The sequence below is a fragment of the Salmo salar genome, chromosome 14 (assembly GCF_965601325.2).
Source record: "Salmo salar chromosome 14, fSalSal1, whole genome shotgun sequence".
Taxonomy (NCBI): Eukaryota; Metazoa; Chordata; class Actinopteri; order Salmoniformes; family Salmonidae; genus Salmo; species Salmo salar.
Genome location: NC_138304.1, coordinates 14,285,516 through 14,303,926, shown reverse-complemented (window position 1 = coordinate 14,303,926; position 18,411 = coordinate 14,285,516). Strand labels below are relative to the sequence as shown.

The 18,411-nt window shown below is 41.3% G+C and overlaps 1 protein-coding gene across 2 annotated transcripts in view; it reads left to right on the top strand.

The window, feature by feature from the left end:
- Nucleotides 1-18,411, top strand: part of LOC106568959 (small conductance calcium-activated potassium channel protein 2) — a 67,567-nt gene that overhangs the window by 29,908 nt on the left and 19,248 nt on the right. For both annotated transcript variants that reach the window (XM_014139848.3, XM_082960745.1), the window contains exons 3-6: nucleotides 2,855-2,950; nucleotides 3,557-3,975; nucleotides 14,356-14,497; nucleotides 14,802-14,912. In XM_014139848.3, coding sequence (XP_013995323.3) covers nucleotides 2,855-2,950; nucleotides 3,557-3,975; nucleotides 14,356-14,497; nucleotides 14,802-14,912 — 768 coding nt within the window. The remainder of the gene's footprint in view (nucleotides 1-2,854; nucleotides 2,951-3,556; nucleotides 3,976-14,355; nucleotides 14,498-14,801; nucleotides 14,913-18,411) is intronic.

Genomic DNA, 18,411 nt, shown 5'->3' with positions numbered 1-18,411 from the left:
CCTGATGAGGTGGCGGATGGTCTCCTGAGGGATCTCCTCCCAGACCTGGACTAAAGCATCCGCCAACTCCTGGACAGTTTGTGGTGCAACGTAGCGTTGGTGGATGGAGCGAGACATGATGTCCCAGATGTGCTCAATTGGATTCAGGTCTGGGGAACGGGCGGCCCAGTCCATAGCATCAATGCCTTCCTCTTGCAGGAACTGCTGACACACTCCAGCCACATGAGTTCTAGCATTGTCTTGCATTAGGAGGAACCCAGGACCAACCGCACCAGCATATGGTCTCACAAGGAGTCTGCGGATCTCATCTCAGTACCTAATGGCAGTCAGGCTACCTCTGGCGAGCACATGGAGGGCTGTGCGGCCCCCCAAAGAAATGCCACCCCACACCATGACTGACCCACCGCCAAACCGGTCATGCTGGAGGATGTTGCAGGCAGCAGAACGTTCTCCACTGCGTCTCCAGACTCTGTCACGTCTGTCACATGTGCTCAGTGTGAACCTGCTTTCATCTGTGAAGAGCACAGGGCGCCAGTGGCGAATTTGCCAATCTTGGTGTTCTCTGGCAAATGCCAAACGTCCTGCACGGTGTTGGGCTGTAAGCACAACCCCCACCTGTGGACGTCGGGCCCTCATACCACCCTCATGGAGTCTATTTCTGACCGTTTGAGTCTTGCTAATTGCCTATAATTTCCACCTATTTTCTATTCCATTTGCACAACAGCATGTGAAATTTATTGTCAATCAGTGTTGCTTCCTAAGTGGACAGTTTGATTTCACAGAAGTGTGATTGACTTGGAGTTACATTGTGTTGTTTAAGTGTTCCCTTTATTTTTTGAGCAGTATATTTATCATAGTGATAAAAGTACCCACCCAATTATCATTATACTAGTAAAATGAAAGTACTAAAAAGGTCCTGACATGGTCCTCAGTGACCTGATAAATTAAATGGAACTACACAAAGGTCCACCAGAGAACGTTCCCTTGGGACAAACATGTGACGTCCTCATGACCATCATGAAACGTCCCCTTGTGATCATTGAATGTCCCATGGATAATGTCCTCTCAGAGCCAAATAGGAACCTTTTCATAACGTTCCCTAATGGACATCAAAATACCTCATTATTACGTTATACTGCGACCAAACCTAAACCTGTACTGAACGTCCTCTTAGGTTAACGTCATGTTTTATTGTTCCTAGAAAGTTCTCAAAAGGAAAACCTTTAAAGGGACCTAATGGGAATGTCACCTAATTTCCTTAGGACGTCCCGTTTGCTGGGTGTTAACCAATTTTTTTTGAAAATTTAGATTCATTTTCGGAGTTGACCTAAGTTGAAATTGAACTGACCCCATCCCTGAGTGACACAGCACTCCTCCCACTTAAGACGGGCTACCATACGGATGAGCCATTTTCTATCTTGCATGTCACATCACATGGACATCAAGGTTTTCCGAGCCCTTAAGGAGGGGAATGCGTTAAAGTGAGTGAGCTTTGGGACTGAAAAATCCTTGAACTTCTGGCAGGTGGATTAATTGGTTTACTCAATGTTATTTCACTGGGGACTTCTCAAAACAATTTCAGACATTAGAGTGTCTTGGGAGGTACCAGAGACCTGAGGGGCAAAGCAATTTACTTGATTGCTAAAAATACATTCGCTAATTTTCTCTCCGCCTACTATGTCTGTTGGCTGCATGGTCAGTGTAATGGCTCATATTCTAATGCATGCTTTCTTGACCCCACCCCAAGAGAGCATATCAATATCCATTTACAACGACTTGGACGTCTGAGGGCCTTGACAACCGAGTAATGGGCAGCTTTTACAATCACTAGTGACGTTTATGAATGATGATTCCCGTTGTTGTTTTTGTCGCTGTTGTCAGGATCGTGATTACAACCCCACGTCATTACCATAACACGTTTTACTCCCCACCACTATTACAGCTGATTTATCAAATGGATTTTTACCCACAGAGGGAACTCGAGTAGTGCAGGCCCTCATTCCAAAGATCTATGATTCCTTTATATGCGTTGCAGCTCTAGCAACCAAACGACCAATTCATCACTCGCACCACCCATCTAGGGTCACGTCTTGCTAATGCCAGGATATGCACAACAGAACTGCGCCGTTTCTGCATCTACTATTAGATTGAAAATACCTCTCACCCCTCTTAGTGGCAGCATTTATGAATTAGTAGTTAGCATACTGTAGACAGCCAATGTTTCACCTCTACTTTCTGCCACTGTCATGTTTTGAGACAACACTTTGTGGTGCTCTCTCATTAGGTTTTAAGCTAATAAAAGGTGGTTTTCACCGGTTTGTTGTTGCCCGCGCTGTCAGTGTTTCTCTCCCCAGCCGCTCTGCTTGTTTTTCTCTAGTACTACTACAGTCACTCCAAAGAAGTTAAAAGTTGGAAGGATTTATTTGCTCCATCCAACTAGAAATCTGAAATCAACATGCTTTGCTCACCATTTTTTATATTTAACTAGGCCAGTCGGTTAAGAACAAATTCTTATTTACAATGACGGTTTAGGGACAGTGGGTTAACTGCCTAGATCAAGGATTTGATCTATCAACCTTTTGGTTACTGGCCCAACACTCTAACCACTAGGCTACCTGCCGCCCCATTAGGACTGCTTGAGACTGATTGACACAGGTGAAGATTTATTAGGCAGTTTATATTAATGCTTTTAGGTATGACCCAGGTATGACCACTCTTCTGAAAGTCAACATAGTTCTTTATTGATGATTCATGTAGAACCTAAGTATATTGTTAATATATTTTCTATATTTATATTTGTCGTCAATATTACTGTCTCTAAAAAAATATTTGATGTCTTTGTCTCTCACTACAGGAATCTTCGTACTCATTTGCACTGAAATGCCTTATCAGCCTTTCCACTGTTATATTGCTTGGTCTTATAATAATGTACCATGCCCGGGAAATCCAGGTGAGTCGAAATAATGGAACAATGTTGCAGGAAATACCATTTCATTATGTCATCATTTATGTGGTGGTGTGGTGATTGCCTGAATTGCTCGAAAATGACATTTCATGGACGCAGTAATGCATGCTGTGTAATTGAGTTTGATTATCTTATTACATTGATTATGATGCCTATTATTAATAAATCATAATATTTAAAGTTTTTTTTTTTTTTTAGGATTCAACAGTTATACAGGTCAGCTTAATTGGGTATATTAGATATTTTACCATCCTACTTCAGTTGATTTATATTATGATATTTACTAAGAAATTGTGAGACAGCAATGCAATGTCCTCTCAACAAGGTGCTCTCTGGTACTTATTTTAAGACCATATTTTAAATAAAGAGGGGCATCTATTAAATATTTTATAAAGTTTGTATGGTCTAAAAATCTGGTATAAAGCTAAGCACTGTGGAACAATGTGTACCTACACTGCAGTAAGAAACTACCTGCTTATATAATTACCTGGTAAATACATGGTTTTAAGTGTGACCAACGAAGACTGTCAAATAAAGTATATAAAGACTGTAAAATAAAGCATAACTGAGCTATTTTGTGCTCCTCTGCAGCTGTTCATGGTGGACAATGGGGCGGACGACTGGAGGATAGCCATGACGTACGAGCGCATCTTCTTCATCGTGCTGGAGCTGCTGGTGTGCGCCATCCACCCCATCCCAGGCCATTACCGCTTCACGTGGACGGCGCGGATTGCCTTCACCTACACGCCGTCGACGGCCAACGCCGACGTGGACATCATCCTCTCCATTCCCATGTTCCTGCGCCTCTACCTGATCGGCCGTGTCATGCTGCTGCACAGCAAGCTCTTCACGGACGCCTCGTCGCGCAGCATCGGCGCCCTCAACAAGATCAACTTCAATACGCGCTTCGTCATGAAGACCCTCATGACCATCTGCCCCGGCACCGTGCTGCTTGTCTTCAGCATCTCCTCCTGGATCATTGCCGCCTGGACGGTGCGCGTCTGCGAGAGGTAAACAACAGCTAGGGAGTTCCCTAGAGAGGGAAAACCAATGCTGCGCACCACAGAAACGCACGCCCCACCGCTGTGCACTGTGTGTGTCGGCTCTCCCCCGTCTCATTTTCTGTTATCGGTGTCCTGTTGTGTTGTCGTGTTCTGTTCATCCTCACTAGTCGTACCCCCCCCCCCCCCCCCCCCCCACACACACACACACACAACATACACACAAACACACACTACTGACTGAGTGAGAGAAAAAAAACATGATTTTCATTAGCTCAGCGATCACTACACGAGTCCCTACTCCTTGTTTTTATGCTATTTTAGCAGCTTTTCCATAATTCATGAGTGTCTAATTGTTTGTTTGCTGAATGGTTTGTTTTGGTAATGCTGAGCAGCCCCAAGGATCCCCGCTCCCTCCAAAACTGCACATCAGGCTTTATCTCAAGGGGGCGGTGGGGATTCTCACAGATTCTCAGAGAAAAGGGAGGAGGCAGGGAAGTGCGTACTTTTATTTTTTTTCAGTCCCCGCGCTTTATGCCGAGAAAATTAGAAGTTTATAATTTATTTGATGTTAAGTTGTTTAGTTTGTACGGGCTGAGGGAGGTGGGATGGGTTGACGTCAGCTCCCGTAAGGCTCGTTACGAGAAAAGGGCTGCAAGTCAAAAAGTCAAACAGACAAATTAGTAAACAGGAATGCTCGCTGTCATGTTGTCAGTCAGTCTTCCGGTCGGTTGCTCTCCTACGTCTTGCCTGCTTTTTTTATTTCCTCCCTTTCCCTCCCACTTCCTTCCGTACTTCCTCCCTCTGTTAACACCACTAACAAATTCCCCCTGCACCCTCGAACCGTAGGGTCCAGCAGAGAAAACAATGTTTGACCTTTGGCTCCACCTCCACATGAAAAAGGAAAGCAGTAGCGTGAGGCGCAACTCGCATCCTAGTTCACCAAGTAGTTTGTTGGCACACATTCAAAAGAACACTCAACTCATCATAGTCTACAGGAACGAATAGCGTTTTGCTGAAGTTACTTGCATGAAACCATTTTAAAGTAGTACTGTCACAAGGATGGATATACTGGTATTTAAGTCTTAATTTAACGATGAGAGATACATGTGTTGCCAAATACAGTGAAAATCATGAATTAAAAGTATGGATGGCATTGTCGATGGTGTTTAATCTGTCTAGTAATTTCCCAACACTACAAAGGAAAACCATAGAACCACAGAGAAATGTAACCAAGCTCTTTAGTAAATATTTATGGTATCTATGGTACTACGGATATGTATGGTACTTGAGCCCAACATGCGGCTGGAGTCAACACAATAGAGTGGCTAATAGGGTCAGGAGAGATGATATCCCCATCACCACTCCGTGCCAAACTAATCCGCAGCAGTGCATGTTATATGAGACAGTCCAATTATGGGTTCAATTTGAAAGTAACATGTTTACGTGTGTTTGGGTGTGTATGTGTTTGTCTTGTGTGTGTGTGCGCGCGCGTGTGTGTGTGTCTATAATGTTATGTTGTACTTTCTATTTCCCCATTATGCTGCTCCATAGGGATACCATGTGAGTTCTCGCTCTCTAGTGGAAAACGTATCATTTTGCACCGAGCTGGCTCCACTGCTGCCCTGAGTGGGGGAGGGGGTGGGGGGGTGGGGGGGCGAGGGGCAGCCACCCCACAAAAAATGCTATCCTTTCCAAACAGAGTATGGCAAAGGAGGACTAGGTATTTCCCTATTAGCTGGCATGAATGTGGCACCTATATATTTAAAAAAAATGTAATCAGAAAAAAAACATCCAGGCTTTTAGTGGCTAGGAGCATAGGGTAAAACCTATGCTTTGAGCAGCACTTTGAACCAAGGGTCTCTTTCTAAACTGTTTTATGGTAGCGAGGAGGAGGAGGAGGAGGCGGAGGCGGAGGGAATTTGTGATAAAAATGGAGCAGCTCCTTCAAGTCACCTTCACGAGCAAGCCTGAGGGCAATTCTCGTTTTTTATTTTTTATTCCTCTTCCTTATGCAATTGTTATAGATCCATAATGTGCCCACTCTTTTCAGCATCCACTTCAAAGATTTTGCTGAGGAACAAAAGCTTTTTAGTCCTTTAGGTTCACACACATTACCATTTCATTATGTGTCTCCCCTCACAGAATTGATTGAATGATGTCGTAATGGTTAGGTATTCTACAGGCTTTTGTCACTTTTTCCCAGCTGATTCAGTTTGCTCCAGACGTGGCAAAGGAAATTCATCTGAGATAAATATTCACACAAGACATCCGTGCTTATTTGAGGTGAAAATAAATGTCAAGTCATTGGTCTGGTACAAAATCGTTAATATGGATTTGGGCTTGATTTGGACCATTTTTTTTAACCAAAGTTCTAACATTTAACCATATTATAATAACCCCATTAACCCGTAAACATTATACGAAGAGCTCTACAGCTAGGATGGGGAATAGTGAGAGTGTTGCTATGCATTCTAGCACAGTTTCAAAAATGGAGTCATGAGGAGATTGTTTTCTTCGAGGCAAAGGCAGTGTCTCCAGTTTGAGGTTTCAAAACATGGATTGAGTGATCACCTGTGGTAAACAATGAAACAGCATGGGAGTCTTCATGTTTACTGCTCTCGATCACATCATTCCAACCCACCCAAAAAAAGAGGCGCTTGTTTTCCAAAGTGCTGGGTGTGAGTTAGGAAATGAATCTGCTGATGCGCTGTTACATTGGCCACGCTCCTGAGCCAAAGGGCAGAACGATGTGAGATTGGACAAGCACAGAGTCTATCTGCAATACACCTAGACGGGGGGAAGGGTTGACACATGGTGGCTGGAGGGAAGGGGCGGGTGGCGGAGTTGGCAGGAACCGTGATGGTGCAGTAGATGGAACCACTGCTGGTCATTGCAGCTCCAGAGCTCACTACTTTATCTAAGCTCCTCAGTCTTTTGGCTTTCCTATCAAACTCCCTCCATTTTACATCATGATCCTTTATGGATGTCCTACTACTGTAACATCTAACGTGGCATGCTTGCAGTTTTTCCTCATCTTCCCCGCTTATTTCTCTTTCCTTATCCATAACCAGCAGGCCTAATCCAGTCAGAACTCAGATACACTTGCATGCCTTGCCTGTCTCCCCTCCAGTCCTATCTCTTCTCTCCAACTCTCTCTCCCTCACTCTCTCTCTCTGAAAACGAAACACTCTTCTTCGAGGCTACATGAGACCGTTGTTTCTCATCTTGGTCTTCCTGAGGACCTCTGGCCATGTAACAAGCTTTGGAAAGTCAGGAGACTTTCCCTCGCCACAGATGTACAGGGTTGAGTTACTAGCCGGTTACTGACTGATATCCAGTGTGTGTTGTTGTCACTCGGCCACAAGATACAGTTCACAGCAAAGGTGGAATCCTAACTTGAGATACGTGTGTGCTTGAACTTGAACTTTCACGACAAATCAAAAGTTTAGTGTAAATCACGCATTGGTGTTTGGGTAAAAAGGTTCAAGTTCTGTGTGCTTTTCTCAAGTTCGGATTTGGCTGTTAATGAAGTATCCTGACTTGAGAGATATGTGTGTGAAACTTTGAAATTCCACAAAGATTTCATGAAGGATATGTGGGTCTGTTCAAGTGTGCACGTTTGCAGCTCGGGTTCAGAAATGGCCCTATTGGATTCATTTGCCTAGCCTTTCATAAACTCTCACAATGTTCTCATTATGTGGTGATATAAAATTAACTCCACACACACTAACTGAACACACTGTATGTTGTGTGAAAGATGGTCCAGGAAGACTTCTAGACCTTCAAGAAAAGTTATTCTGAGTTGTATTTTGTGTACTATTGGAGTATATCCCCACTCTCTGTATTTATCATGCCATTGATATTCCATGCAGTATTATTACTGACAATGGACAAGCATGACCTAACAACATTCTGAAACATGGAGGATGTTTATGTTTATCAAAGAGAGCTTTTGTAGTCACTACAGTACTTTTCCATGAGGCTATACAAAAGCTTTCCTCTTCAGGCCAAAATTGCTGTTTAAAGGAGATATGTTCTGTGTTGTCTTGTGCTATCTGATACTTTTGCTTGGTTTTCTTATTTTTTGTTGTTCGTTTGCTGTGGTATGGCTTGTTTTGCTTAGTTTCAAATAGATTTTATTACAATTTTGTTTAGTAAATGGTAATGAAAAGAGAGAATTTCTCGAATCCTTGACATGATTGCTAGAATCCTTGTGGAGTGCTTGCTTTGCATTTTGGCTTGATGTGCGAACACAATTAGGATTAAACTCAACTGCAAACTGCAAACCTATCTGTATATGTTTACTGCCGTTCACATCCTCCCCTCTTACATTTCAACATATTTGTTCCTAAAATAATCTACGCCACTGCTCAAAATCAAGGAGACTCGTTAAAAATCCTTAAATGTGCTACGATTTTTTTGCTTGATACAGTATGATGAATTACTGTAGAAAAAGGCTGCTGTTTTTACACGGACAAGCTAAGGCATATGACAAGTCACATTTGAATGTTCTATCCCCTGCAGAGGCTTATATTAGGAGAAAATTAGCCTGTCCAAAATGTTGCCTGCTCTGGGCAGAGGTGGGACCAAGTCATTATTATTTGAGTCACAAGCATGTCTCAAGTGTCAAGGTCCAAGTCTCAAGTCGAGTCACAAGTAGAACGGGCGACTCCCGAGTCAAGTCCAACTTGTACGTTCTAAGAGCAAGTCAAGTCAGGTCATACGTTTTTTCAAGTCAAGTAAAGAAAATTCTATACAGGCAATGACTTGTTCAACTACAAATATATTACTTTGTCTTCAACACATTTTGATTATGCAAAAATTAATTTGAACAACAATTTCCAAATGCAAGCTTCATTAGTAAATTATCAATTTCCAGCAATTTTGACATACCAAAAGACCGGTAGGCCTATGCTAGTAATTGTTGCGTGATGCCCCATTGCTGGTGAGCTTGCAAAGTAAACAGTTCATATTCTTGATCACCAAACAATGGTGCATATTTATTCTCTCCCTACAATTTGAAGTTTGCGCTGCTCCCGATCATAAAGCTGTACAGCAAATCAGCAATCTGTTCGCTAGCTTAGTGGTTTTCAAACTTTTTGACCTGCGATGCCAAAAAAGGAGTGGTTCAAAGCTTGCAGCCCACGCACGCGCACACAGGGTAAACTTGAGCGCGAAATCGCTGTGCAAATGTAGCCTGTCATTTCAGCCATAAACGGTGATGCGTTTTCAAAACGCAAGATACAGAAAAAAACGGTGTTTTACATCTGCATTTTGAGCTGAAAGTCTTTCATGTTACCAGTTCATATCAACTGGGGATATCATGTCACATTGTCACTTCTCTGAAGTCCAGAGCAAGCAGGATCATATGGCCTGCCTGCAATGATGTTTAGAAACCATGGATTGCTGATGCTATGTATTGGCCATCGAGAGGCTTTGAAGCTACCGGTTGGCCATATTGGCACTCCCCAGTAAAAGCATTCCTCCATAGAAATGAATGGAATTCTACACTATTTTAATTAAATGTTTCAAGGACAAAATTACAAACAAAAATAATTTTGTAGTGTGGACAGTAACATTAGTAATAAAAAAAGTGTCCATTTTTATATTACATTTGTATTTTTAGCTCACATAATATAATTTAAAAGTATGTATTAAAGTGTCTGTAATATAACACGTGGCAAAAAAATACTGCTTGCTGCTCCATATACAGTATTGTGCTCACAATTGCGGGTTAAACCCGTTTTTCTCAATTTCAGGTTTAATCAGACTTGCATGCAGCATGCCATACAAGCAACAAATAATGCTTTATTTGGCATTATCCTTGTCTACTGTGTAATGTTGTCTTTATACTGTATGTAACAGTTACAATTCTTTCCAACCAATCTTTTTGGTAAATGTATATGTGTTACATTTTATTACTGCATAGAACTGACAACAGGATTTTGGGACGTTTTGAATACTCATGACTGAGAGAGGCCTTATGATTTTATCCCTTGTTCATGAAATCCCTCCAATAGCTTAGAGGACGCATTGTCAGTTATTGCTACTGTATATCCCCGGGACAAACCATCTGTCTCTTGCATGAGCTCATCCAAACATGGTGAGAGAGGGAGATAAAGAAAGCTGGGGGAGATGGCCAGGGTTAAAAGACCAGATGACACAAAGAGGAAAAAGCAGCCCACGGCCATATCACTGCATCCATTTTTAACCCATTCCCATCAGGGATGGGTTGTGTACTTCCAACCTGCACTTAGGGGTAGATGTAAACCTAAATCTGTCTCCCTCCATTTAGTATGATATGTTACGTATGGTATGTATTCATTTATGGATGTCCATCATCCATTTCATGAGATGTTATGAAACACAATTCGTATGATATGTTCCGAATTGCAATTAGTACAATATGTTACGAATTTGCAATACGTATGATATGCTACAAATTCCTATTTGTTGTGGCTAACGTTAGCTAGGCGGATAGGTGGCTAACGATAACCTTAGCTAGGTGGATAATGTTAGCTAGGCTAGGGGTAGGGTGAGGGTTAAGGTTAGGGTTAGCTAACATGATAAGTAGTTGCAAAGTAGCTCAAAAGTAGTAAGTAGTTGCAAAGTAGCTCAAAAGTAGTAAGTAGTTGCAAAGTTGCTAATTAGCTAAAGTGGTCTCTGAAGAGATTTGAACACATAACCTTTGGGTTGCTAGACATTCACGTTTTATGCCCCCATCCACCCTCCTTTTGTTTTTGCCCTAAAGGGATACTTCAGGATTTTGGCAATGAAGCCCATTATCTACTTCTATTTTTATGTCTCTGCATCCAGTATGAAGGAAGTTAGAGGTAGTTTCGCAAGCCAATGCTAACTAGCGTTAGCACAATGCCTGGAAGTCTATGGTATCTACTAGCTTGCTAGCAGTTACCCATAGACTTCCATTCATTGCACTAACGCTGGTTAGTAATTGCGCTAACACTAGTTAGAAACTACCTTCAAACTGTGCACAGAGGCATAAAAATGGTATCCACTGGTTCATTTGACTGTGGAAATAGATAAAGGGCTTCATTGCCAAAATTCTGAGGTATGTAACCATACCAAATTAACTTACTGTATATTGTACTAATTTCAGTGTCCCGGATTTACATGTATTATGTTACATCTAGTCTATGAGACCAGGCTGGTACTTCAACACCACCCAGGACAGTGATGCTGTTTATGACAATTACATTCTTAAATGGCCTCTTTTGTGTTGGCTGATGTGGTAGATATATGGTGATGTTACAGGTTAGGTTGTTTTCAACAGTGTGAATCAAGTCGTATTCCCGTATTCACATGTTCTAAAACCCTTTTTGGAAGGTGTATTTATGTCTAGTTTTCTCAGCTGTATGTACTTGCAAATAGAGTTGCTGACGAAGTAAGGAAATGCAGAGTTTTTTGATGGAGTGATCATACAAACAATGAAAAGTCTATAACACAAGGATGTTTTGAAAGCCTACTTCTATGGGATATTTTGCAAGGGTGGGAGACATTTTATTTCAGACAATTCCAATTGTCTCGCACTAGGTCGAAAGTGGTGCCAGCTCTTCTCCATGCTATGCCAACACTACACAGTATATTGAGAGCTTCAAAATGCAATCGATTGGTTCTGCGTCCGTAGCTTCTAGTGCCCATATCACTGTAGTCTATGGACATTTGTCTATTTGTGTCCTTTTCAAGATTCATAGATTTTTCTGAAAACCTACCTACAGTTTTGTACGCACGCAACAAAAAAAATGTAATTCCACACCAAGCCTTAAATGTAGAGATTCACAATAAAACGTATTCTTTAAGCAAATATATCCCGATACAGAGAAACATACACTGTGCAATGTTATACCATTACGGAAATTGAGAACCCTCTAGCAACCTCTAGCATTGTGTAATGCTCTAATAGCTTTCACCAGCCTGGAATAATTTGGACACTACGGCACTTAAAGTACTCCTCCTACAAAGGCGTCACCGGTGGCGTCAAGAGCATCCATGCAATTTGAGATAGTTCCAGTGTGTAAACGACATATCTACCCAACCCTGATGAACCGAGCTGATTGAGTGGAACTCATCATGATTCACTAATCAATTAACACGACGTAGAAGCAAATAACTCTTAAGGACATATTTCACCTCTGCTTTACTACTTAACTTCACATTTAATCAGAGGGTAAAATAGGAATCCGTGTATTATGTTGACGGATGACTTCCATCAGGTTCTGTCACATCATTTGTGACCTGGAATGACTCATGTCTCTTTAAATCGTAGATTGTCTAAAATGAGCAAATGAGTCACTATTGTGGTCCCCTCCTTGCTCTAAGTCTTGTCAGAAGGCATGCTGTTGAAGGCGAAGGGTCCAGGTGAAAGAGACAGGGATGTCAAAAACATTGAGCTTCTTAATACAGATAAAACACTCTCTAAGTAAATATTCAACTCCCATCCACTTGACAATATTGCGATATTTGTCAAGGATGGTTTTCATTTCTAAATAGATCTCAGGTTTTGTTGTCGCTCTCTTTGCTCTCAATATACTGGCTTTTCAGCATGCAGGATGCAGACATCTTTTTATTGCCTGCATGGTATTGTATCGACTTGCTTTTTTGCATGCTTGAACCCACACTATTCACTCTGAGGTAAAAAGGATCATGTAGTTTTTCCTGACATTGAGCATGAGTTGAGTTAAGCAGATAAGAGTTTAGCAGCTGCTGAAGGCATGATTAGTTGGTTAATGAAAGTGAACTGTCTAGGAGGAGATTTTTTTAAGATGCCTTACTTTTGAGGAAACTTTGAGTTCCAACATAGTTCATCTGCCCCAGCTGTTCCAAACTCTATTTCTGCCTTGAATAAGGTGGAATTGTTCCGGCCATTTTGAATTCCACATGCTGGGCCACAACTGCATAATCGAGGCATTAGCATATTCCTAATTGGTATAACAAGGGTCCCTTTCGGATAAAATCTCTGCGAGCAGAAAACATCATCCTCTATATCAGGGGCGGACTCAGACCAGAAGTCATCTCTGGCATTTCAAAACATTGGCCCTTTTTTCCCCTTAAGGCCCCCACAATGGCCCATTTGTTTCCTTGATACCTCCACACTGGCCCATTGTATTCCTTGAGGCTCCCATTATTCGCCAGATAATTCTTATTTTGCACAAAAAAAGTTGCAGGTCCACTACATAAAAAATGGACCAACCCATTTGGCATTTACTCTATATCCTTAATAGTCACCCTGTGTACTTTTTAGAGTTGTTAGTAATCCAATTGAACAATGAGCCTCAGTATTTTGACTCCTCCTAGACAGCTCCTTAGCCAATCAGGGAAATGTTATGTAAAGAAAGGGAGGGTTGGGCTGGACATGCATATTTTGGGACTTTTCCCCACAATGCAAGGGGATGGGAACGTCTTTATCAATGTTCAATCAATTATATATCTTCTGTGTTTTTGGGAGCATTTGGCTATCGCATGGTTGTCTGCCATTTTGAACAAACCAAAAAATGAAGTGAAGTGACGAAGTTTGAAGGGATGATGTTCATAACCAAACCTTTGTTGGGGTAGTTAAAACTCTTCACATTAGAGATCCAAAGTATTTTTTTCCCTATCATGTTGGAAGAAACGAGAATTGACTCTCCAAAATTATGTCGATGGTCAATTTTATTTTGGTGCATTGATTTTGTATTTGTTGGAGATGAGTGCTGATCAGAATGGTTATAGTATTTTAGAATGCCAGTGGTTAGTTTGTATTAAAATCCTGTAAAACTTAAAGTTAATTGCCTGCGGTTCTCATAACGCTTAAATGCATAGCTGCATAACTTACTGTATGTTACTTCCTCATTCCAATCATCTTGTAATTTCAGGTGTACGTCTGGATTTATGTCCATTTTTAAATGCTTCTCAATTGAAATCATCTATCTTCTCATGTTGATTGATAGATACTGATACATATAGTATATGTTCAGTGTTTTGCTGTGGAGAATTCTCAAACCACCATCAGCATTTGATCAGATTCTTTAAAAGGATTATTGAAATCAATTATGTTTTCCCTTCCATATCATTTTAATTTGGCTACTCATTGAATGATTGAATGTTGAACTTAATTTACCACAAAGCATTGACAAAAAAACTATGGTAGATTGGAATGCAATGGCACAACTTCATAACATTTGACCATTTTGTTTCCAACATGGATTGGGTGCCTTTTAGATGTTTAGTGCAGGCATGACAAAAGGTGAAACACTTTGCACATATTGTATAGCTTCTTTAACAGCAACCACCTCTGTTAGTTCATGGCCTCTCCAGCATGCTCAGGTTCCCTTTACAGTATTGGGTGTCACTGATGGGTATCTTCCTCTGTTTCTCTCTTCCTTACTTTAGGTATCATGACACACAGGAAGTGACCAGTAACTTCCTGGGAGCCATGTGGCTCATCTCTATTACCTTCCTCTCCATTGGCTACGGAGACATGGTACCTAACACGTACTGTGGGAAAGGCGTATGTCTGCTTACAGGGATCATGGTATGTTATCGGTCATTGGAAATGAGGTTGTGTGTTTGTTTCATGCACTATTTCATGACTAATAGGCATATTATTCCCATGAAACAGCCACGTTTGAAATCTGAAATCTTGTGTTTCTTCAACTTGCTTTATTCTAGAGCAGCTCAACATTTCCTCCAAACGGTCACCACCCATACAGTACCAACACAATGACCCAAATCAGCAGTCACCTTTCAGAGGTTAATTGATAGGTGACTGCTAAGTTGATTAGCAGTGATTCAGTGATTAATTGATGTATGGCCCTGACTATGTTTCTGACCAATAGGGAGCGGGCTGCACTGCGCTGGTGGTCGCCGTGGTAGCCAGGAAGTTGGAGTTGACCAAGGCTGAGAAGCATGTCCACAACTTCATGATGGACACACAACTCTGCAAACGAGTGAGTCACTCACACTCTCGCTTTAGTGGCATCATTGATCTTCCACCACGGAGCACTAAAGTAAATGTGACATCACTTACTGTATGGGAGGTTGTCTAAGAATAATACAAGAACTGTCGTTTATGGTTCATGATGGAACACGGTATTAATAACTGTTAAAAAGTGCAAACAAATTCATGTCCCTGGTGGTCCTTTGGAGCTCAGTTGGTAGACCATGGCGCATGTAATGAACAGTGGTGAAAAAAGTACCCAATTGTCATACTTTAGTAAAAGTAAAGATAAATTACTTTAATAGAAAATTACTCTAGTAAAACTCACCAGGTAAAATACTACTTGAGTAAAAGTTCACAAGTATTTGGTTTTAAATATACTTAAGTATCACAAGTAAGGCTTCCCGAGTGGTGCAGTGGGCTCAGGCACAGCATCGCAGTGTTGCGGTGTCACTACAGCCTGGGGTTCAATCCCAGGCTGTGTCACAACCGTCTGTGACCGGGAGTCCCATAGGTCAGTGCATAATTGGCCCAGCATTGTCCGGGTTAGGGGAGGGTTTGGCCTGGTGGGCTTTACTTGGCTCATCATGCTCTAGCAACTCCTTGTGGCGGGCCGGGCACCTGCAGTCTGACTCGGTTGTCAGTTGAACGGTGTTTCCTCCGACACATTGGTGCTTCCGGGTTAAGCGAGCAGGTGTTAAGAAGCGTGGCTTGGCAGGTCAGGTTTTGGAGGACGCATGACTTCACCTTTGCCTCTCCCGAGCCCGTTGGGGAATTGCAGTGATGAGACAAGATCGTAGTCATGGAATTTGGGAGAAAAAGGGATTAAATATGTAAATAAAAACATTTCTATAAAGTATCACAAGTAAATGTAATTGCTAAAATATGCTTCAGTATCAAAACCCAAAAATAATTTCAAATTCCTTATATTAAGCAAAACAGATGACACCATTCTTGTTTAAAACATTTCCGGATAGCCAGGGTCACACTCCGACACACAGACATAATTTACAAATGAAGCAAGTGTGTTTAGTGAGTCCGCCAGCTCAGAGGCAGTAGGGATGACCAGGGATGAATTGGATCATTTTCCTGTCAAAATGTAACGAGTACTTTTGAGTGTCAGAGTAAAAAGTACATTATTTTCTTTAGGAATGCAGTGAAGTAAAAGTAAAAGTTGTCAAAAATATGAATAGTAAAGTAAAGTACAGATACCCCCCAAAAATTACTAAAGTATTTTTACTTAAGTACTTTACACTACTGGTAATGCCAGGGTAGTGGGTTTGATTCCTGGGACAATCCATATGTAAAATGTATTGTTAGGTTCGAATTCTCAGAGTTAAAAAACTCTACGGACACTATGAAAGTTTATTCTGACCAGAGGATAAATTCAGCTGCATTAGACAAAACATGTTTCCACCACAACAAGTATATAAACTCCAATTTAGGCACTCCTCCTTCTTTCCAATCCTTACATCAATTATGGTCCGATAGGAAGACGAAGTAATAAGGTAATAAACCATAATTTCTCCCTTAAGGGGATCTGACCTGACCTCAACCCCTCATTTGCCTAATCCACAGATGTCCACCCTTATCCCCTATAGGGATCCTGTGACTTCCTCACATCCACCCAGCATATTCCAAAGCCATCTGGCTCCTACAGATAACCATTAACTTCTGATGTAAAAACCAGTCACTATCACTCCTCAGATACTATACTTCAGTATGTATGAATGACTTAAAGTCGCTTTGACTAAAAGCATCCCCTAAATGGCATATATTAAATATTATTATGATAAGATGTATTTTAATCGGTTTACTTTTCTCAGTTCCCTACAAGTCTACCTTTCTCAATGCAGTTTACCTTTCTCAATTCCTCTAAAAGTAAATCCACGAAGAGCATATGTTACAAAGCAGGTGTTATTCGAGACACCAGTGTTGTTCTACTTGAGCCCGGTCTCGAGACCACATATTGAGTGTCTCAGTCTTGTCTTTGTTTCAGATACATTTTTACTCGGTCTGGACTCAGCGCATAAAAGTGATTAGCCAGGCCAAAAATATATACACTCCTTTCTTGAAACATTAATATCATATCGCCTATTGAAACCTGGGATTCGTACTTTACTCGTACATTACTGTCCTTCACTTTCGTTGAAAAATATCCTCAAACTTTGTCCACATTTCCTTGACTTCCTGGTAGGGAAGAGTGTGGGGAATTGTAACTGTCTTTATATTTATTCTAGACATGTTTGAGCAGTGGCGAACCTATTGAACATAGGCCTTCGGTGTGTGACAGGTTTGTGATTCTGAAAGGACAGCAACCATAATACCAGCGTACTTATGTAGGAAAGTGCACTTTTTGTAAAGCACAAAGAGCCAGTGGTGTAGTGGAGTCTACAAGCAGGTATACACCCTATACCCACTTTTTTCCCCAGTGGGAATTGCCTATACTCACTTCTTAATCCCCACTGTTGCATATCAAAGTAGTGTAGTGGAGGTATACGATTTATTAAGCCTACACAATCGCAAAGCTTATGTTTACATGCGCTCAGCACACATAGCCTAGTTTCAGCGGAATATCATCTGCAGGCAGCAAGAGCGCACAGCTCTCAAATGGTTGTCCATGGAGAAGCTCACAGAAGAATGACATTTCTAGCCGGTAGGTAGGAAAGACGCTTCGACTTAAGTCAACAATGGGTATGTAAAAGACGTATTGAAAAAGTTTGGTCCATAGTCTTAGTTATTAGGCTATTTGTGATGTGTAATCCAGTCATCATCGCTGTTTGCATTGTTAGGTTCTAATTTTCAGAGTAAATAACTCACAGACACTAGAGAAGCTTAACCAAGTTTAATTCTTTCCAAAGAGTCGATACAGCTGTAATTCAGACACAGACATGGTTTCCCCCGTGGTAGTATTCATACCCCACTTTGGGTGGAGTCTCCTCCTTATCGCTAAACATTGCATCATTCTTGCTAAGCAGGGAGCAAAGTGACATGATCCTTCAACGGTTTCTCCCCTTATCAGTACTGCCACATGCGATCATGTTCCCTGTACTCAGCCCCTCCCAAGCTTCCTTATGGCACCCCTCATGTCTCTTTTGGAACTAATGTTCCTATACTTCTGAGTATAACAATGTTCAAAGTTTCACCCCAAATCCATCAGTCCCTCCTCTTGAATAGCTTCCTACTGTTCAACTTACATAAACTTGGAAATTACTTATAAATGGACAAACAATGATAATTAAACATGAATTAAAAGAACTAAAGAAAATATTATAAATGATCGAACACTGATAACAAAACATTCACCATGAGGTTTACAAACTAAGAGACTTATGGCCTCTGTTCTATGATCACATCATACACAATTTTATTTCCATCTCTCATCACACAACAAAATGACATTCCAGCTGAATCTGCTGTCTTGTTCCATGTCAGCTGGAGCGGCTTTTTGTTTCTCCACTTTCTACTTCTGGTTCCTCAGAGAGTGATAGCATAAGTCTTGGAAAGCA